Source organism: Salmo salar, chromosome 09, assembly GCF_965601325.2.
Source record: "Salmo salar chromosome 09, fSalSal1, whole genome shotgun sequence".
NCBI lineage: Eukaryota > Metazoa > Chordata > Actinopteri > Salmoniformes > Salmonidae > Salmo > Salmo salar.
The window spans coordinates 92673495-92695936 of NC_138299.1; the positions used below are offsets into that span (position 1 = coordinate 92673495).

Sequence of the window (22442 nt, forward strand, 5' to 3'; positions counted from 1 at the left end):
CTAACATTAACCCTAACCTTAACCACACTGCTAACCTTATGCCTAACCCTAACCTTAAATTAAGTAGATTTGTTTCCCAAATGTTTCTGTTGTTGCCAGTTTTGATGTTGTGACCGTGGAATCTGAGTTTATTGCTGTTATCTAGTGGAAACCCTGTCCCATAGAAGTTGGAGGGGGAGGAGTTTCAGTACTTCCTCAGTTGTCAGAGTCATGCTGCCCCTGACATACACACAGTCTCTTCTCACAAACATACTCTGTTCTCACACACTGTCACACACTCTTTCTCACACACTGTCAGACACTCTCTCACGGCTGAAATCACTGCTGTCCATTGCTCTATCCAAACACAGGAACAGGGACAGGAGCAGAATGACTGTGCTTTAGCCTGGCGGATGGGAAAGTTTCCCTCACTGGGCAGTGAACAGACTGAGGACACACTGGGACTACTGTACTGGACTACTGTACCAATACCACCCTCATGAGGAATGAAGTGACAGGAGAGAACAGACAGCAGGACAGAGGTGAGACACTCTTCTCTCTAACTATCTGTCTGTATTCATTGAGTATGTTTAAGTTCCACTTTGTCTTGAACTTATACTGTGTGTGTGTGTTTGTCCTACTCTCTCTCAATTCAACTTAATTCAGTTCAAAGGGCTTTATTGGCATGGGAAATATGTTTACATTGCCAAAGCAAGTGAAATAGGTAATAAACAGTGAAATAAATAATAAAAAATGAACATTAAACATTACACTCACAAAAGTTCCTAAGGAATAGAGACATTTCAAATGTCATATTATGGCTTCATACAATTACAGTGGTCTCTTTCCTCTCCTCTCTCCTCTCTCTCTCTCTCTCTCTCTCTCTCTCTATCTGTCGCTCTCTCGCTCTCTCTCTAAAATGTTTACTGAGTGTGTATCACTGGTGTGCAATTGGAGTGTGTGTGTTTTGTGAATGTTTATTAAACTACTTTCACCCCTACTCTTCAAGAGGGAAAAAAATGTAGACTGGACTCTCTCTCTCTCTCTCTCTCTGTCTCTCTCACTGTCTCTCTCTCTCTCGCTCACTCTCTGTCTCTCTCTCTCACTCTGTCTCTCTCTCCTTGCCATCTGAGGACATAGGCAATAAAAGAGATCAATGGATAATGTGTGATCGTTAGACTATGATTTGCAGTAGATAAGTGTGTGTGTTTCTCTGTGTTAGCCACTGTACTGTAGTGAGGGGATATCTCAGCTGTAGTTCAGTCACAGACACACAGGCGTGTGTTGTTCCAGGGGGTTAGGCTAAACTTAGAGCCCCCTGTCTGTCTCATATTACCCCTGTCCCTCACTGACATCCATTTCATACACGCTTTCCCCACAGCCATACAGTTGAACCCATAGCCCAGCTATATAGGTTTGAGGTTTATGAAGGTTCTTAGGCTTCATATTGGCATCAAAAGTTCTGTAACAATGATATTCTATTGATCTAGAATCCCAATTAGAATAATTGTGCTAACATGGAGGGAAGTTTAAAAGAAATCTGTCAGTTTTTCTGACTCTGCTCTTCTCCATTGCTCCTCATTGACATCCATGAACTGTTAACCTCTTGAGTAGTTTAGAATGTTAACTGTTCTGCTGGCAGCAACGTTCATTACAGAATGCCACGGAATGAGAATGAGTTAGCGTGTCATTGTGATGTCATCAAATTGAATGCATTAGAACATTCCGCAACGTACGGATGACATTTCCTGATCATGATTCCCTACTACGGGACTGAAAACACCTTACATAAATGCGGAAGCATTTCTGCAAATGTATCTTTGAATGTAACAACGTCTAGCTAGATCAACAGCAGCCAAGGTGTTTGGAGGGCATTGTGACTTAGTCTACATTAGAATCAGATGATTGATTTGTCTGTGACATGATGATGAAGATATGGGTATAAATCCTCTGTTGGACAACAGTTTGTCGTTTCAACATGCTGTGCTCCAGCCTGTGTAATAAGGAGCTCAGGAGCCTGCCTTCCTGGGGCCTCTCTATTCCCTATAGTGTAGTGTACTACTTTTGGTCAGGGCCGATAGGGCTTTTGACCAGATAGAGCTCTGGTCTAAAGTAGTGCACTACATAGGGAATAGGGTACCATTTGGGAGTCAACCTGCTCTATTAGATCTCTCTGTAATGTGTCTGTCGGTGTCTGGAAACAGAGTGTTGTTTCTCCTGTAAAGAGCCTCAGGCTGTTTACAGCTGTCTGACTCACAAGACACACTGATTCAATCAGGACATGGCCTTCGTCCTAAATTGCACCTTATTCCCTATATAGTGCACTACTTTTGACCAGGACCCATAAGGCTCTGGCCAAAAGTAGTGCACTACATAGGGAATAGGGAGCAATTTGGGACTCAACCGTGGATGCCTCAATGGAGTGACCGGTGTTGTTTCTAGAGAAAGAGCATTTTCATCCTCGTTTTCTTGACTTTAGCATGGAAATAATGGATGACAGAGAGAGGGAGAGAGAAGTGGAAAGTAGGCAATGAGGGTTTGATTAGTTATGCCCTACCTACCCCATTCCTTACCCCTACACTGTTAAAATAGAAAGACTCAAAACACCATCATTGAGTACTGAAACCATGAAAAGTAGTGCACCTAAGCTGAGGTCTTTGAATTGAAACCCCACTGTGTGTTGATACATACAGTAGAATGTGGTTTAAAACAGAATGGAAGTACTCTGAAACAGTACTGCGGCAGACATTTGAATTAATCACAAGGTACACTCTGGTAACATTGGTGTTTTTTAAGAGAGAGTTGGGAACTTGTGAAAACACCTTTTGGGGGTTTCAGAACATGTAAAAGGCAGCATCCAAATCACACAAAATTATTTTTCAGACTGTCTCTCTCATACATTCATTTCCAGTGACACATTTTATAAATGTATTGAGATTAATAGACAGAGCTATCATATTTGTCCACAGTTTGCTGAAATATGTTCAAATGTTAAAGAGGACACGGGAAATTGAATACTTTTCCTAGGGTAGGCAATGGCAGTAATTAATACTACATCTGCCAGGCTCATTGTGAGGTTATAAATTATGTTACATTCAAAATGTTTAGGATTATGTAAGGTAACATATAGCAGAGATAACATGTTCAATTTATGGCAGAGATAAAATGTCCAACTTATAGCAGAGATAAAATGTTCAACTTATAGCAGAGATAACATGTTAAACTTATGGTAGAGATAAAATGTTCAACTTATAGCAGAGATAACATGTCCAACTTATAGCAGAGACATGTTCAACTTATAGCAGAGATAACATGTCCAACTTATAGCAGAGACATGTTCAACTTATAGCAGAGATAACATGTCCAACTTATAGCAGAGACATGTCCAACTTATAGCAGAGATAACATGTCCAACTTATAGCAGAGATAACATGTCCAACTTATAGCAGAGATAACATGTCCAACTTATGGCAGAGATCATATGCTCAACTTATAGCAGAGATAACATGTCCAACTTATAGCAGAGATAACATGTCCAACTTATAGCAGAGACATGTCCAACTTATAGCAGAGATAACATGTCCAACTTATAGCAGAGATAACATGTCCAACTTATAGCAGAGACATGTCCAACTTATATCAGAGATAACATGTCCAACTTATAGCAGAGATAACATGTCCAACTTATAGCAGAGACATGTCCAACTTATAGCAGAGACATGTCCAACTTATAGCTGAGATAACATGTCCAACTTATAGCAGAGACATATCCAACTTATATCAGAGATAACATGTCCAACTTATAGCAGAGATAACATGTCCAACTTATAGCAGAGACATGCCCTGCGGCGCCAACTTATAGCAGAGACGTCCAACTTATATCAGAGACGTCCAACTTATAGCAGAGACAGTCCAACATGCGGCGTCCAACTTATAGCAGAGACATGTCCAACTTATAGCAGAGATAACATGTCCAACTTATAGCGAGCAGCCACATGCGGCATCCAACTTATAGCAGAGATAACATGTCCAACTTATAGCAGAGATAACATGTCCAACTTATAGCAGAGATAACATGTCCAACTTATAGCAGAGATAACATGTCCAACTTATAGCAGAGATAACATGTCCAACTTATAGCAGAGATAACATGTCCAACTTATAGCAGAGACATATCCAACTTATAGCAGAGATAACATGTCCAACTTATAGCAGAGACATATCCAACTTATAGCAGAGATAACATGTCCAACTTATAGCAGAGATAACATTTACAGCATAAAGCTGGTATGTGCGTGACAATATGAATTTGAACCCGGGTCTCCTGCTTGTCAAAACACTGTCCAAAACACTGACTCAGCCAGTCTTCAGACTTAACTGTTGTGATGAACCACCGTTGTTACACTGAGCACATGGGGCCCTATTCAGACTTGTGATATACAGACTTAACATGGACTTGAGTCTATAAAACATGGCCTTTTTTTTTTTACATAAGTCCATATTAAGTCAACAGATCTCAAGTCTGAATAAGATTCCAACTTTATTTTCAATGCTTTATTTAGACAGAAAAAGGAATTCACTCAACAAGAACGTGTGTTTTGTGTAGCATTTCAGACGCTAATGGGTGCTATGCTAGAAGCCAAGGCAAGCTGCAATTTTCATTCAATTATCATTTATTTGTTTTTGTTGCAAATGAAGGCCTGCTTTTTCATTAATACTGCATGCTTGAGTTTATCAACAGGCCATATAAGAGAAGGGAATTTAACAATTAGAGAAGGGAATAAACAATTAGAGAAGGGAATAAACAATATGAAAAGGGAATAAACAACAAGAGAAGGGAATAAACAACAAGAGAAGGGAATAAACATCAAGAGAAGGGAATAAACAATTAGAGAAGGGAATAAACAATATGAAAAGGGAATAAACAACAAGCGAAGGGAATAAACAACAAGAGAAGGGAATAAACATCAAGAGAAGGGAATAAACAATTAGAGAAGGGAATAAACAATATGAAAAGGGAATAAACAACAAGCGAAGGGAATAAACAACAAGAGAAGGGAATAAACATCAAGAGAAGGGAATAAACAATTAGAGAAGGGAATAAACAATATGAAAAGGGAATAAACAACAAGAGAAGGGAATAAACATCAAGAGAAGGGAATAAACATCAAGAGAAGGGAATAAACAACAAGAGAAGGGAATAAACAACAAGAGAAGGGTTATAAACATCAAGAGAAGGGAATAAACAACAAGAGAAGGGAATAAACAACAAGAGAAGGGAATAAACAACAAGAGAAGGGAATAAACAACAAGAGAAGGGAATAAACAACAAGAGAAGGGAATAAACAAGAAGAGAAGGGAATAAACAACAAGAGAAGGGAATAAACAACAAGAGAAGGGAATAAACAACAAGAGAATGGAATAAACAACAAGAGAAGGGAATAAACAACAAGAGAAGGGAATAAACAACAAGGGATCCAGAGGGAATAAACAACAAGAGAAGGGAATAAACAACAAGAGAAGGGAATAAACAACAAGAGAAGGGAATAAACAAGAAGAGAAGGGAATAAACAACAATAGAAGGGAATAAACAACAAGAGAAGGGAATAAACAACAAGAGAAGGGAATAAACAACAAGAGAAGGGAATAAACAACAAGAGAAGGGAATAAACAACAAGAGAAGGGAATAAACAACAAGAGAAGGGAATAAACAACAAGAGAAGGGAATAAACAACAAGGGATCCGAAGGGAATAAACAACAAGAGAAGGGAATAAACAACAAGAGAAGGGAATAAACAACAAGAGAAGGGAATAAACAACAAGAGAAGGGAATAAACAACAAGAGAAGGGAATAAACAACAAGAGAAGTGAATCCCATTTACAGGAATTGGAAACTCGAAACACCATAATAGTTTTTTAAACCTTTCTGTTAGTGCTCCCTGTCCGTGGCATGGTGTTGCCCAACTCTTGATTAAGTAGTGTTACAACACACCATGTCATGTTTCAAAACATCTCAGGATGATGTTTCAATACTCTAAGTTTGTGCAGCTCAGTTGCCACTAGTTTTGTGTTTCAAAGCGTTTTATTTGAACACCGTAGCATCCTCCCACAATGTACAGCACTCAAGCTTTCGGCCAATCAGAACTCCCCATCTGATCCCAGTCCCTGTCCCTATGGGCGGGTATTAACGATGCATCTGAGTAGTAGAGCTGATCTAGGATCAGGTTCCCCCTGTCTATAAAATCGTATTCATTATGATCTGAAAGACTAAACTGATCCTCAGTCAGCACTCCTAGATCAGCACCGCTTTGTGACCTTGCAGAGAGTAGGATGGTGTTTCCCCTGATCATGGGAAAGGTTTGTTTTGTGTTGTCCCCTCTACTGGTTATGAGTGGGGGAGGGTAAGCTGATCTTAGACCTGTGCCCAGTAACCTCTTGTAGAGTGACCTTGTAGCCTGCTGCACTCTGCTGGCATTCTCTTACAGTTGGTCAGCACTACTCTGTCTCAGCAGCACAAACAGTGGGGTCTCTCTCTCTCTCTCTCTCTCACACACACACACACACACACACACACACACACACACACACACACACACACACACACACACACACACACACACACACACACACACACACACACACACACACACACACACACACACACACACACACACATACACACACACACACACACATTCTCTCTCACTAACCACCCCACTCACACATGCCATCAGAAAAGAGTGCTTTGTGTATTCACAGACTGGGCAGCCGCGAGAGAGAGAGAGAGAGAGAGAGAGGGAGAGAGAGGTGTGTGGGTGGTGGAGGGGGGAGAGAGGGAGAGATGAATTTCCAGAGAAAGAGGAGAGAGAGAGAGAGAGAGAGAGAGAGGATTGTAGTAGAGGATAGACGGGGTTAGAGAGATACAGGAAGAAGCTCTAAAGAGACTTAACTGGAGAGAGAACGAAAGTGACAGATCAGACATCCAACACAGGAGAGAGAGAGAGATCAGAAAAAGAGAAAGTGAGAAAGAGAGATCAGAGCAGGAAAGAGAGAGAGAGATCAGAACGAGAGAGAGAGAGATCAGAGCAGGAGAGAAAAAGAGAGAGCTGTCTCTGAGGACAGACAGAGCCAGACCACCAGACAGTCAGTCTGAATGCTTAGTAGCTGAGAGCTGTGCTGAGAGCTGCGGCTGTTGGCAGCATTGATTTCTGGGAGCTGTAAGCTGCTGGTACACATGGCGTGGTGCTGTTGCACTCCTCTCCGGGCCTCCTCGTCCTCCTGCTGCTCTCCGCTTCTCAAACGCTGCCCTCTCTTCCCAGGTTGGTTCCACTTCACCCTGCCGTCTGTACCCACAGCCTGTAGCTGAGGCTAGTCGGTCACTGACATGAGAAGACAGAGAGCAGTAAACTCTCTCGTTCAGACAGATACTGCTGCTGTAGGTATATCTATATGATATGGGTAACAGGCTATCCCATGAAGGTATAGTATAGTACAGGGCATGGTGTGTCAGTGTGACGCTGTGTTAGGTGGTGTTTGATTGTGCTTGTTGTGTGTACTGTAGTTGCAGTCCTGTCACTCATATTGTTACTAAACTGTATAGTTTGTTGTGTTCTGTGTCTCAGGGCAGGATAACGGACCAGTCAATCATTGTGTATTGTCTTGTCTTCATGCTTTGTCCTGTGTAGAGAGTCTCTCTGCTATGTTGGGTAATATTACCACTATTACGACAAGGTCAAAAAGCATGAAGACAATTTTGACATTGACTGTCAGCTGGAGCTTACCAATACAGTTTTGTATACAATACACAAAGGCTTACCGTTGTTTTGTTCCATTTACAGGGCATGCTTGTCCTCGTCTGAGTGTGTTCTAGTCTGAATGTTCTCTCGTCTTGCTGAGCTGTTGTTTCATTGGTAACGTTCAGTGTTGTGTGGGGTTTTGGCTGATGATGTCAGTGCAGATGTTTGTCTGTGGGTCATTGTGTGACCTATCTGCTTCTTGCCATTGTGTTTCCCATCCCCTGTCAACCCTTACCACAGCGTTTCCCAATCCTGGTCCCTGGACCCCAGGGGGTGCACGTTTTGGATTTTGCCCTAGCACCACACATCTACATCTAATAATCAACTCATCATCAAGCTTTGATTATTTGAACCAGGTGTGTAGTGCTAGTATCTGTCTGTAGACCAGGGTGGCTGGTAAGGCCATAGTGTTAGTATCTGTCTCTAGATCAGGGTGGCTGGTGAGGCCATAGTGTTAGTATCTGTCTCTAGATCAGGGTGGCTGGTAAGGCCATAGTGCTAGTATCTGTCTCTAGATCAGGGTGGCTGGTAAGGCCATAGTGTTAGTATCTGTCTCTAGATCAGGGTGGCTGGTAAGGCCATAGTGTTAGTATCTGTCTCTAGATCAGGGTGGCTGGTAAGGCCATAGTGTTAGTATCTGTCTCTAGATCAGGGTGGCTGGTAAGGCCATAGTGTTAGTATCTGTCTCTAGATCAGGGTGGCTGGTAAGGCCATACTGCTAGTATCTGTCTCTAGATCAGGGTGGCTGGTGAGGCCATAGTGTTAGTATCTGTCTCTAGATCAGGGTGGCTGGTGAGACCATAGTGTTAGTATCTGTCTCTAGATCAGGGTGGCTGGTAAGGCCATAGTGCTAGTATCTGTCTCTAGATCAGGGTGGCTGGTGAGGCCATAGTGTTAGTATCTGTCTCTAGATCAGGGTGGCTGGTGAGGCCATAGTGTTAGTATCTGTCTCTAGATCAGGGTGGCTGGTAAGGCCATAGTGTTAGTATCTGTCTGTAGCTCAGGGTGTCTGGTGAGGCCATAGTGTTAGTATCTGTCTCTAGATCAGGGTGGCTGGTAGGCCATAGTGCTAGTATCTGTCTCTAGATCAGGGTGGCTGGTAGGCTAGTATCTGTCTCTAGATCAGGGTGGCTGGTAAGGCCATACTGCTAGTATCTGTCTCTAGATCAGGGTGGCTGGTGAGGCCATAGTGTTAGTATCTGTCTCTAGATCAGGGTGGCTGGTGAGGCCATAGTGTTAGTATCTGTCTCTAGATCAGGGTGGCTGGTAAGGCCATAGTGTTAGTATCTGTCTGTAGATCAGGGTGTCTGGTGAGGCCATAGTGTTAGTATCTGTCTCTAGATCAGGGTGGCTGGTAAGGCCATAGTGCTAGTATCTGTCTCTAGATCAGGGTGGCTGGTAAGGCCATAGTGTTAGTATCTGTCTCTAGATCAGGGTGGCTGGTAAGGCCATAGTGTTAGTATCTGTCTCTAGATCAGGGTGGCTGGTGAGACCATAGTGTTAGTATCTGTCTCTAGATCAGGGTGGCTGGTAAGGCCATAGTGTTAGTATCTGTCTCTAGATCAGGGTGGCTGGTAAGGCCATAGTGTTAGTATCTGTCTCTAGATCAGGGTGGCTGGTGAGGCCATAGTGTTAGTATCTGTCTCTAGATCAGGGTGGCTGGTAAGGCCATAGTGCTAGTATCTGTCTCTAGATCAGGGTGGCTGGTAAGGCCATAGTGTTAGTATCTGTCTCTAGATCAGGGTGGCTGGTAAGGCCATAGTGTTAGTATCTGTCTCTAGATCAGGGTGGCTGGTAAGGCCATAGTGTTGTTAGTATCTGTCTGTAGACCAGGGTGTCTGGTGAGGCCATAGTGTTAGTATCTGTCTCTAGATCAGGGTGGCTGGTGAGGCCATAGTGTTAGTATCTGTCTCTAGATCAGGGTGGCTGGTGAGACCATAGTGTTAGTATCTGTCTCTAGATCAGGGTGGCTGGTAAGGCCATAGTGTTAGTATCTGTCTCTAGATCAGGGTGGCTGGTAAGGCCATAGTGCTACTATCTGTCTCTAGATCAGGGTGGCTGGTGAGGCCATAGTGCTAGTATCTGTCTCTAGATCAGGGTGGCTGGTGAGGCCATAGTGTTAGTATCTGTCTGTAGACCAGGGTGGCTGGTAAGGCCATACTGCTATGGCAAAAACAAACATTTGCAACCTTTGGGCTCCCCAGGACCAGGATTGGGAAGCGCTATCAAACGATGTCTGATGGCTAGCTGCTTTTCTTGTAAAGACGATACATGTCTGTTTACTATTTGCTGTTTGACATGTTTGTGATACAACATTTTCAACCAACACAATTTTCCTTCAGGACTAGTAAATCTATCCTTCCTGGTATCCTTCCCCTCATCAGACTATTGATGGAGATATAAGGAGAGGAATCCACTTTAGACAATTGACATGCACCCCTTGATGGTGTTTACTACTTTGTGTTACACTAATCTCCTTCCCCCTCCCAGACATTTACAGATGTATGTTAAACTAATCTCCTGGATAGGTACTTTATCAGCTAACCACATCATAATCTATAGCAATCTGGTGCCCGACGGCACAGTCGATGACGTGGCGTGCAACCATTGGTTGATGCATGCAACGTCTGATCAGGGGAAAGCGACCATATACTGATGTGTGTCACACTTATCTCCTTCCCCCCTCCCAGACATCTCCCCTGCTGAGCTGGATGCACTATGGAGGGAACCACCGTACACGCTAGCGGGAACCAATGAGCACTTCACAGGAAATGATGTTACGAATCGAGGTAGAGTACAGTAAAAAAGCCTTCGATGACCTTCACAAAACATCCAGCTGATTCTATCCCAATTATGTTCCTCCTTCCCATGTCCTGCATGAGCTATATTGCCCAGACTAATTTGGAGTTTGAATGCTTCTGGATTTGTACTGTAGCAAACAATGAAACATTGTATTACGCTGTAGCCTAAACAACATAACAGTGGTCATTTAAGTGGGAGGATTCTTTCTGGCTGCTCGAGAGTATTCTTTCAGGCTGTTGTGTCATGCCACCGGTCACCGGTCAGTCCCAGATTGAGGATGTGTTTGGGACATCCTCTCTGTACAATGGGACAACAACATGGGGAAGCCAGCCCAGCCGCTCATAAAGCCTTTGTGTGTGTGTGTGTTTCTGTGTTTGTGTGTCGGGGGGGTGTGTCTGTGCTGTGTGTGTGTGTGTGTGTCTGTGTTTGTTTGTCGTGTGTGTGTGTGTGTGTGTGTGTGTGTGTGTGTGTGTGTGTGTGTGTGTGTGTGTGTGTGTGTGTGTGTGTGTGTGTGTGTGTGTGGTGGGTGTGTGCGTGTGTGTGTGTGAACACGTGTGTGTGAAGCCGTCACCGGTCACAAAGCCCTGTCAGGACAACCAGAGCAGGTCATTATATTGTAATAGACCATCTGGGAGCTGTAGTACGGTAATAGATGTGTGGGCTATGATAGACTCTTCATGTCCTGTTGATGTTCTGGAGAAACAAACTCAGCACTATTGAAACCCTCATCAGCTGGATCAAAGAATATACTGTACACCAGCAGATATGCAACTTTAGTGTGCATGTTCTCTCATAAGTAACATAGACAAACTACCAATTCTGTCACTTTGTCTCGTTACCTTGACTGGTTTGCATTCCAGAAGGATAGACAATGAAGCAATGTGGACACTAAATGATGGTAAATGCTGGTGTCACAGTTGTCTAAAGGATCGGACCAAAGTGCAGCATGGTTGTAGTTCCACATATGTATTTAATCCGTGAACCTATACAATACATCAAATAACTGAAATATACAAAAACAACAAACCGTGACGCAGAGGAGAAACAAACACTACTCACAAATAATCACCCACAAAAACAGGTGGGACAAACATCACCTTAAATATGACCTCCAATTAGAGACAACGATGACCAGCTGCCTCTAATTGGAGATCATACCAAACAAAACCAACATATAAATACAACACTAGAAACTGAACATAGAAATACAAAACATAGACAAACACCCCCTGTCACGCCCTGACCTACTCTACCATAGAAAATAACCACTTACTATGGTCAGGACGTGACTGCTAGGGTTGTTTTGTAGACATGTCCACTATTTGGTCTCCATCCCCCTTCATAGTTGTCACACAACAAGGTTGATGGATGATCTTGAACTTGCTTACAGAGCACATGTTGCTGAAAGTCTTTTTTTTAAATCAACCCCCAAACAACTGTATCACCCCCTTCCTTCCTGAGGGATCCTCTGACCTGACCTCTGTGTCCTGGTTTCTCCAGGGGAGGAGGAGGGTCCGGGGGTGGAGTCTGGAGAAGGGGAGGTGGAGCTGGACAGTTACTGGACAAGGAAGGAGGCGTTCACCAGAGGAAGCACCGTGTCACTGGCCATGGGAGAGAGGTTCTCCTCAGGTACTGTTCTACTCACAGATACTCTGTACGGATGTGTTCCAAATGGCACCCGATTACCTATAGGTGCTACTTTTGACCCATACGATGCTATTTGGGACAGCCAGGGTGTTTATCTCTCTATTCCTGCTAGGGATGTGCTAACTGCTAATGTAGTGTTAACAGCTGCTGGTCATGGCTGTGAGGTGGGATGCTTATTGTGGATATGTTGGTGTTGATGCTATCACAGCATCTCTACTGTATCCTGTCTCTATTCTATTCAGTCGTCTAGATCATTACTTTATCATTCATGTTGTCTGTTTGTATGTCAGAATCCTGCAAGAAAACTGATGACTCTTCATCTTCCCTTAACGTTAATGTTGCAGTAGACACAGCTACTTAGCTACTCTATGATAATCTGTGACTTTCCTCCAGCAGGTTCCTGTCTAGCTCTCTCCTAAATGGACCTAATGTTAAACGGTCCCTTTTAAACGTCCACTAAGAGTCACTCAAGGCTGTAATAGATCTGTTATTCCTTGTCTAACACTGAGACACTCAATGAGCTCACTGAGCTCTGTAATACACTCCCTGAGAATGGCTCTGTAATACACTCACTGAGAATGGCTCTGTAATACACTCCCTGAGAATGGCTCTGTAATACACTCCCTGAGAATGGCTCTGTAATACACTCACTGAGAATGGCTCTGTAATACACTCACTGAGAATGGCTCTGTAATACACTCACTGAGAATGGCTCTGTAATACACTCACTGAGAATGGCTCTGTAATACACTCCCTGAGAATGGCTCTGTAATACACTCCCTGAGAATGGCTCTGTAATACACTCCCTGAGAATGGCTCTGTAATACACTCACTGAGAATGGCTCTGTAATACACTCACTGAGAATGGCTCTGTAATACACTCCCTGAGAATGGCTCTGTAATACACTCCCTGAGAATGGCTCTGTAATACACTCACTGAGAATGGCTCTGTAATACACTCACTGAGAATGGCTCTGTAATACACTCACTGAGAATGGCTCTGTAATACACTCACTGAGAATGGCTCTGTAATACACTCACTGAGAATGGCTCTGTAATACACTCACTGAGAATGGCTCTGTAATACACTCACTAAGAATGGCTCTGTAATACACTCACTTACCTTTATCGAAAAGTCACATAAACAGCTTTACCTCTGCATATTGACCTCTACATGACAATATCACAGTATTAGTCAATACGCCTACCGGTGATGTCGAGACTGACAGTGTGTGTGTGTGCACGTGTGCATATGTGCGTGTGTACATGCGTTTGTGTGTGTGTGTTGTGTGTGTGTTTGTGTGTATGTAGACGTGGTTCTAGTGTTCAGCGGTCGGCGGTGCTCAGGTGTAATACCTGACTCTGAACTACAGGAAGCGCTCCGTACCAGACTCAGGGTCGTCGAGAGCAACAGTCAGGACGTCATCCAACTCTTCAAGGTTAGTCACAGGTCATAGGTCAGGGGTTAGAAGTTAGAGGTCAAGGCATGCCGAAACAGATGACCTCACCTAGACCAAAGGTGCAGTCCCAACCAGTGTCCTGCTAAAAGTATTTTCTCCCTGATGTAGGGGCCAGGAATCGGTTTAACATAAAGGTGACCTCTGCATCCTCTCTGCTCCTTCATCAATGTCTTTGGTTCTTCTGCCTCCGTACAGGACCTGTCTGCCCGTCTGCTGTCTGTCCACGCTGAGAAGGACAGCTTTGTCATCACCTTCAAGACTGTAGAGGAGATGTGGAAGTTCTCTACCTACCTGGCTCTGGGTATGCTGTACTATCCTAGTCTACCTGACCTGGATGAAACTCTCATTAACATAGTCTGATAGCTGATTATTATGTCCAGCCTGGTTAGAAGTTGCCAATAGGCACAGATCTAGGATCAGCGTCCCCGCACCCAATCCTAATGAATCGACCTGGAAAAAACAGGCCTTACATAAGGATGAAGGGACAACTTCCTCTTACTTTGTTGTTTGTCTAGGCTATGTGGCGTGGTGAAACGTATGAACACCATATGCCATGTTATAAATACCTTATGACATGTTATGAACATATTATGTGTATTTTGTATGTCCAGGCTATGTGGCGCGGTGCCTGGAGAATTTCCTATGTGACCAGTCATTCTGGCTGGACACTGAGCTACTGAGGGACCTGGAGATCACTGTGACTGTTGACGAGGAACACCTGGCCACACTCTACCTGGGACTGCTGCTGCAGGAGGGTGAACGAACACCTTATGAACTCTTTATAAACACCCTATGAACACCTTATGAACACCTTATGACATATTATAACCATATTATGAACAACACCTGGCCACACTACCTGGGACTGCTGCTGCAGAAGGGTTGGGATAGACACTTGAACTCCTTATGACAGGTTATGAACACCATATCAGCATCTTATGAAGTCTTTATAGACATCACTCCAGTGTTAATTTGCTAAATTGTAATTACTTTGCTACTATGGCCTATTTATTGCCTTACCTCCTCACGCCATTTGCACACAATGTATATAGACTTTCTTTTTTTTCTATTGTGTTATTGACTGTACGCTTGTTATTCCCATGTGTAACTCTGTGTTGTTGTTTGTGTCGCACTGCTTTGCTTTATCTTGGCCAGGTCGCAGTTGTAAATGAGAACTTGTTCTCAACTAGCCTACCTGGTTAAATAAAGGTGAAATAAAAAATAATTAAAAACATCTAATGAACAGTTTACAAACTACTAATGGACACGTTATGAAGACATTATACACTCTACGAACTCCTTATGGACACGTTATGAAGACATTATACACTCTACGAACTCCTTATGGACACGTTATGAAGACATTATACACTCTACGAACTCCTTATGGACACGTTATGAAGACATTATACACTCTACGAACTCCTTATGGAACAGAAAAACAACCACAGTGCCCTTTTTCACTATACAGTTTGTCAGCCATTAACTTAAAATACTTTAGAGAGCTATTTTCCTACCCTGCATTTCCATTTCCATTGTAGGCATACTGTTTTAAGAGGAAGCACTGTTCTCCCTAATGGCTGAGAGGAATCAATAGCCAGTGACAGGAAGGCGTGTGTATGATGAGAATGGATTTTTAAAACAGTATTCTGTGACGTAGGACAGAGCCTCAGTTCCATGAAAAGATCCTTTAGTTCTGTCGAATGTTAATTCTTTACAGAAACCTGCATCTGGTGTGGTGTTCCTTTGCATGTTATTCACCTGTATGTATCTCTCTCCCCTAGGTTCGTTCTTTGCCAAGGCGCTGGTGAGCAGTGGTGAGCATAGTGATGAGGAAGAGGAGCTGTGTTTCAGACGTAACGACTTGCTCATGGTTAGAGACACGGGGCAGGACAGTCACTGGGAGGGCACCCTTCTCTCCACCGGGCAACATGGACTAGTGCCTGTCAACACCATGCAGCCGCTGCCATACCCCTTCTACCAGTGAGTTACCTAGTCTCTATCCCCTAAATTATACCCCTTCTACCAGTGAGTTACCTAGTCTCTACCCCCTAACTTATACCCCTTCTACCAGTGAGTTACCTAGTCTCTATCCCCTAACTTATACCCCTTCTACCAGTGAGTTACCTAGTCTCTACCCCTAACTTCTACCCCTTCTACCAGTGAGTTACCTAGTCTCTACCCCCTAACCCATACCCCTTCTACCAGTGAGTTACCTAGTCTCTATCCCCTAACTTATACCCCTTCTACCAGTGAGTTACCTAGTCTCTATCCCCTAACTTATACCCCTTCTACCAGTGAGTTACCTAGTCTCTATCCCCTAACTTCTACCCCTTCTACCAGTGAGTTACCTAGTCTCTATCCCCTAACCCATACCCCTTCTACCAGTGAGTTACCTAGTCTCTATCCCCTAACTTCTACCCCTTCTACCAGTGAGTTACCTAGTCTCTATCCCCTAACTTATACCCCTTCTACCAGTGAGTTACCTAGTCTCTACCCCTAACTTCTACCCCTTCTACCAGTGAGTTACCTAGTCTCTACCCCTAACCCATACCCCTTCTACCAGTGAGTTACCTAGTCTCTACCCCCTAACCCATACCCCTTCTACCAGTGAGTTACCTAGTCTCTATCCCCCCTACTACCTAGTCCTACCTACCCCCCCTTCTACCAGTGAGTTACCTAGTCTCTACCCCCTAACCCATACCCCTTCTACCAGTGAGTTACCTAGTCCTACCCCTAACCTACCCTTCTACCAGTGAGTTACCTAGTCCTACCCCTAACTACCCTTCTACCAGTGAGTTACCTAGTCTCTATCCCCTAACTTATACCCCTTCTACCAGTGAGTTACCTAGTCTCTACCCCCTAAACCTTCATACCCCTTCTACCAGTGAGTTACCTAGTCTCTACCCCCTAACTTATACCCCTTCTACCAGTGAGTTACCTAGTCTCTACCCCCTAACCCATACCCCTTCTACCAGTGAGTTACCTAGTCTCTATCCCCTAACTTATACCCCTTCTACCAGTGAGTTACCTAGTCTCTATCCCCTAACTTCTACCCCTTCTACCAGTGAGTTACCTAGTCTCTACCCCTAACCCATACCCCTTCTACCAGTGAGTTACCTAGTCTCTATCCCCTAACTTCTACCCCTTCTACCAGTGAGTTACCTAGTCTCTACCCCCTAACCCATACCCCTTCTACCAGTGAGTTACCTAGTCTCTATCCCCTAACTTCTACCCCTTCTACCAGTGAGTTACCTAGTCTCTATCCCCTAACTTATACCCCTTCTACCAGTGAGTTACCTAGTCTCTATCCCCTAACTTCTACCCCTTCTACCAGTGAGTTACCTAGTCTCTACCCCTAACTTCTACCCCTTCTACCAGTGAGTTACCTAGTCTCTATCCCCTAACTTATACCCCTTCTACCAGTGAGTTACCTAGTCTCTACCCCTAACTTCTACCCCTTCTACCAGTGAGTTACCTAGTCTCTACCCCCTAACCCATACCCCTTCTACCAGTGAGTTACCTAGTCTCTATCCCCTAACTTATACCCCTTCTACCAGTGAGTTACCTAGTCTCTATCCCCTAACTTATACCCCTTCTACCAGTGAGTTACCTAGTCTCTATCCCCTAACTTCTACCCCTTCTACCAGTGAGTTACCTAGTCTCTATCCCCTAACTTATACCCCTTCTACCAGTGAGTTACCTAGTCTCTATCCCCTAACTTATACCCCTTCTACCAGTGAGTTACCTAGTCTCTATCCCCTAACTTCTACCCCTTCTACCAGTGAGTTACCTAGTCTCTACCCCCTAACCCATACCCCTTCTACCAGTGAGTTACCTAGTCTCTACCCCTAACCCATACCCCTTCTACCAGTGAGTTACCTAGTCTCTATCCCCTAACTTATACCCCTTCTACCAGTGAGTTACCTAGTCTCTACCCCCTAACCCATACCCCTTCTACCAGTGAGTTACCTAGTCTCTATCCCCTAACTTATACCCCTTCTACCAGTGAGTTACCTAGTCTCTATCCCCTAACTTCATACCCCTTCTACCAGTGAGTTACCTAGTCTCTATCCCCCTAACACTTCATACCCCTTCTACCAGTGAGTTACCTAGTCTCTATCCCCTAACTTATACCCCTTCTACCAGTGAGTTACCTAGTCTCTACCCCTAACCCATACCCCTTCTACCAGTGAGTTACCTAGTCTCTACCCCTAACCCATATCCCTTCTACCAGTGAGTTACCTAGTCTCTATCCCCTAACTTATACCCCTTCTACCAGTGAGTTACCTAGTCTCTACCCCCTAACTTCTACCCCTTCTACCAGTGAGTTACCTAGTCTCTACCCCTAACCCATACCCCTTCTACCAGTGAGTTACCTAGTCTCTACCCTAACTCCCCCTCCAGTGAGTTACCTAGTCTCTACCCCTAACCCCCTTCTACCAGTGAGTTACCTAGTCTCTATCCCCTAACTTATACCCCTTCTACCAGTGAGTTACCTAGTCTCTATCCCCTAACTTCTACCCCTTCTACCAGTGAGTTACCTAGTCTCTATCCCCTAACTTCTACCCCTTCTACCAGTGAGTTACCTAGTCTCTATCCCCTAACTTATACCCCTTCTACCAGTGAGTTACCTAGTCTCTATCCCCTAACTTCTACCCCTTCTACCAGTGAGTTACCTAGTCTCTATCCCCCTAAACCTTCATACTCCCTTCTACCAGTGAGTTACCTAGTCTCTATCCCCTAACTTATACCCCTTCTACCAGTGAGTTACCTAGTCTCTATCCCCTAACTTATACCCCTTCTACCAGTGAGTTACCTAGTCTCTATCCCCTAACTTATACCCCTTCTACCAGTGAGTTACCTAGTCTCTATCCCCTAACTTCTACCCCTTCTACCAGTGAGTTACCTAGTCTCTACCCCTAACTTCTACCCCTTCTACCAGTGAGTTACCTAGTCTCTATCCCCTAACTTATACCCCTTCTACCAGTGAGTTACCTAGTCTCTACCCCTAACTCTACCCCTTCTACCAGTGAGTTACCTAGTCTCTACCCCTAACTTCTACCCCTTCTACCAGTGAGTTACCTAGTCTCTATCCCCTAACTTCTACCCCTTCTACCAGTGAGTTACCTAGTCTCTACCCCCTAACCCATACCCCTTCTACCAGTGAGTTACCTAGTCTCTACCCCTAACCCATATCCCTTCTACCAGTGAGTTACCTAGTCTCTATCCCCTAACTTATACCCCTTCTACCAGTGAGTTACCTAGTCTCTACCCCCTAACCCATACCCCTTCTACCAGTGAGTTACCTAGTCTCTACCCCCTAACCCATACCCCTTCTACCAGTGAGTTACCTAGTCTCTATCCCCTAACTTATACCCCTTCTACCAGTGAGTTACCTAGTCTCTATCCCCTAACTTATACCCCTTCTACCAGTGAGTTACCTAGTCTCTACCCCTAACCCATACCCCTTCTACCAGTGAGTTACCTAGTCTCTACCCCTAACCCATACCCCTTCTACCAGTGAGTTACCTAGTCTCTATCCCCTAACCTTCATACCCCTTCTACCAGTGAGTTACCTAGTCTCTACCCCCTAACCTCATACCCCTTCTACCAGTGAGTTACCTAGTCTCTACCCCCTAACCCATACCCCTTCTACCAGTGAGTTACCTAGTCTCTATCCCCTAACTTCTACCCCTTCTACCAGTGAGTTACCTAGTCTCTACCCCCTAACCCATACCCCTTCTACCAGTGAGTTACCTAGTCTCTACCCCCTAACTTCTACCCCTTCTACCAGTGAGTTACCTAGTCTCTACCCCTAACATACCCCTTCTACCAGTGAGTTACCTAGTCTCTACCCCCTAACCTGTACCCCTTCTACCAGTGAGTTACCTAGTCTCTATCCCCTAACTTCTACCCCTTCTACCAGTGAGTTACCTAGTCTCTACCCCCTAACCCATACCCCTTCTACCAGTGAGTTACCTAGTCTCTATCCCCTAACTTATACCCCTTCTACCAGTGAGTTACCTAGTCTCTACCCCTAACTTATACCCCTTCTACCAGTGAGTTACCTAGTCTCTATCCCCTAACTTCTACCCCTTCTACCAGTGAGTTACCTAGTCTCTACCCCTAACCCATACCCCTTCTACCAGTGAGTTACCTAGTCTCTACCCCTAACCCATACCCCTTCTACCAGTGAGTTACCTAGTCTCTACCCCCTAACCCATACCCCTTCTACCAGTGAGTTACCTAGTCTCTACCCCCTAACCTCATACCCCTTCTACCAGTGAGTTACCTAGTCTCTACCCCTAACCCATACCCCTTCTACCAGTGAGTTACCTAGTCTCTATCCCCCTAACCTTCATACCCCTTCTACCAGTGAGTTACCTAGTCTCTACCCCCTAACTTCTACCCCTTCTACCAGTGAGTTACCTAGTCTCTATCCCCTAACCCATACCCCTTCTACCAGTGAGTTACCTAGTCTCTACCCCCTAACTTATACCCCTTCTACCAGTGAGTTACCTAGTCTCTATCCCCTAACCCATACCCCTTCTACCAGTGAGTTACCTAGTCTCTACCCCCTAACCCATACCCCTTCTACCAGTGAGTTACCTAGTCTCTACCCCCTAACCCATACCCCTTCTACCAGTGAGTTACCTAGTCTCTATCCCCTAACTTCTACCCCTTCTACCAGTGAGTTACCTAGTCTCTACCCCTAACCCATACCCCTTCTACCAGTGAGTTACCTAGTCTCTACCCCTAACCCATACCCCTTCTACCAGTGAGTTACCTAGTCTCTACCCCCTAACCCATACCCCTTCTACCAGTGAGTTACCTAGTCTCTATCCCCTAACCCATACCCCTTCTACCAGTGAGTTACCTAGTCTCTATCCCCTAACTTATACCCCTTCTACCAGTGAGTTACCTAGTCTCTACCCCCTAACCCATACCCCTTCTACCAGTGAGTTACCTAGTCTCTATCCCCTAACCCATACCCCTTCTACCAGTGAGTTACCTAGTCTCTACCCCCTAACCCATACCCCTTCTACCAGTGAGTTACCTATTCCCTAACCCCTAACCCATACCACCATCTACCAGTGAGTCACATTACATCCTATGCTGTATGTACACCTTATAACATGACACAGTGACATACTCAGTCACACTATAAGCTATCAACCTCTATCCTTCATTTTCACACTTGTATTTCCTCTTGCCTCAAATTTTGTAGGGAAATATGGCAGCCATTTTGTCCCAAGCTGATGTGTTTCCTGTTTGTGTAGGTGGTTCCTGAGGAAGCACTCTGACTGTGCCGGATGCTCCCCTTCAGAGAGAGGACAATTTGACCACCCTATAGGTGAGGCCCTTACCCTAAACCTAAGCCTAAACCTAACCCTAAACCTAACCCTAAACCTAACCCTTCAGAGAGAGAACAGTTTGACAACCCTATAGGTGAGGCCCTTACCCTAAACCTAAGCCTAAACCTAACCCTAAACCTAACCCTAAACCTAACCCTAAACCTAACCCTTCAGAGAGAGGACAGTTTGATCACCCTATAGGTGAGGCCCTTACCCTAAACCTAACCCTAAACCTAACCCTAAACCTAACCCTAAACCTAACCCTTCAGAGAGAGGACAGTTTGATCACCCTATAGGTGAGGCCCTTACCCTAACCCTAAACCTAACCCTAAACCTAACCCTAAACCTAACCCTTCAGAGAGAGGACAGTTTGATCACCCTATAGGTGAGGCCCTTACCCTAAACCTAACCCTAAACCTAACCCTAAACCTAACCCTAAACCTAACCCTTCAGAGAGAGGACAGTTTGATCACCCTATAGGTGAGGCCCTTACCCTAACCCTAAACCTAACCCTAAACCTAACCCTAAACCTAACCCTTCAGAGAGAGGACAGTTTTATCACCCTATAGGTGAGGCCCTTACCCTAAACCTAACCCTAAACCTAACCCTAAACCTAACCCTAAACCTAACCCTTCAGAGAGAGGACAGTTTGATCACCCTATAGGTGAGGCCCTTACCCTAAACCTAACCCTAAACCTAACCCTAAACCTAACCGTAAACCTAACCCTTCAGAGAGAGGACAGTTTGATCACCCTATAGGTGAGGCCCTTACCCTAAACCTAACCCTAAACCTAACCCTAAACCTAACCCTTCAGAGAGAGGACAGTTTGATCACCCTATAGGTGAGGCCCTTACCCTAAACCTAACCCTAAACCTAACCCTAAACCTAACCCTTCAGAGAGAGGACAGTTTGATCACCCTATAGGTGAGGGCAGGAACCTTCTATATACACCACACCACACTCATGCCATGGCCAGTGTTCAATACAAATACTAGATATTTCCTCCAACCGCCTCCTCTCTCCCCTCCCCCTGCAGTAACCGGATCCTGTGAGGCTGTAGTGGACCACAACCCAGTAGGTTCTGATGAGCTCCAGCTGAGTCAAGGTGACCTGATTGAAATAGAGGGGATGCTACTCCGAGGTCTGGACCTGTTCATAGGAACACACTGCTCTACAGGAAACACCGGCTTCGTACACAAGGCTCACGTCAAGCCACTCAATGCCAAACCACTGTAAGAGCAATACATTTCAATTTAAAATGTTTAGTCATTTAGTAGACACTCTTATCCAGAGCGACTTGCAGTTAGTGCATTCATCTTCAGATAGCTAGGTGAGACAACCACATATCACAGGCCTATTAACACACTTTTCCTCAATAAAGTAGCTGTCAGCAAAGTCA

At 44.5% G+C, this 22442-nt stretch overlaps 1 protein-coding gene across 3 annotated transcripts in view; it reads left to right on the forward strand.

The window, feature by feature from the left end:
- Positions 1 to 214: 214 nt before the first annotated feature.
- Positions 215 to 22442, forward strand: part of LOC106612144 (SH3 domain and tetratricopeptide repeat-containing protein 2) — a 96163-nt gene continuing 73935 nt past the window's right edge. The window contains exons 1-10 of one of the 3 annotated variants that reach the window (XM_045724178.2): positions 229 to 521; positions 7299 to 7458; positions 10466 to 10564; positions 12078 to 12206; positions 13536 to 13663; positions 13880 to 13985; positions 14296 to 14439; positions 15469 to 15667; positions 20968 to 21041; positions 22080 to 22275. In XM_045724178.2, the coding sequence (XP_045580134.2) occupies positions 7434 to 7458; positions 10466 to 10564; positions 12078 to 12206; positions 13536 to 13663; positions 13880 to 13985; positions 14296 to 14439; positions 15469 to 15667; positions 20968 to 21041; positions 22080 to 22275 (1100 nt within the window). In that variant the 5' untranslated portion in view covers positions 229 to 521; positions 7299 to 7433. Of the gene's footprint in view, positions 522 to 6767; positions 7459 to 10465; positions 10565 to 12077; positions 12207 to 13535; positions 13664 to 13879; positions 13986 to 14295; positions 14440 to 15468; positions 15668 to 20967; positions 21042 to 22079; positions 22276 to 22442 lie in introns of those variants that run through there. The other 2 variants (XM_014213060.3, XM_014213058.3) reach the window with 2 other exon arrangements.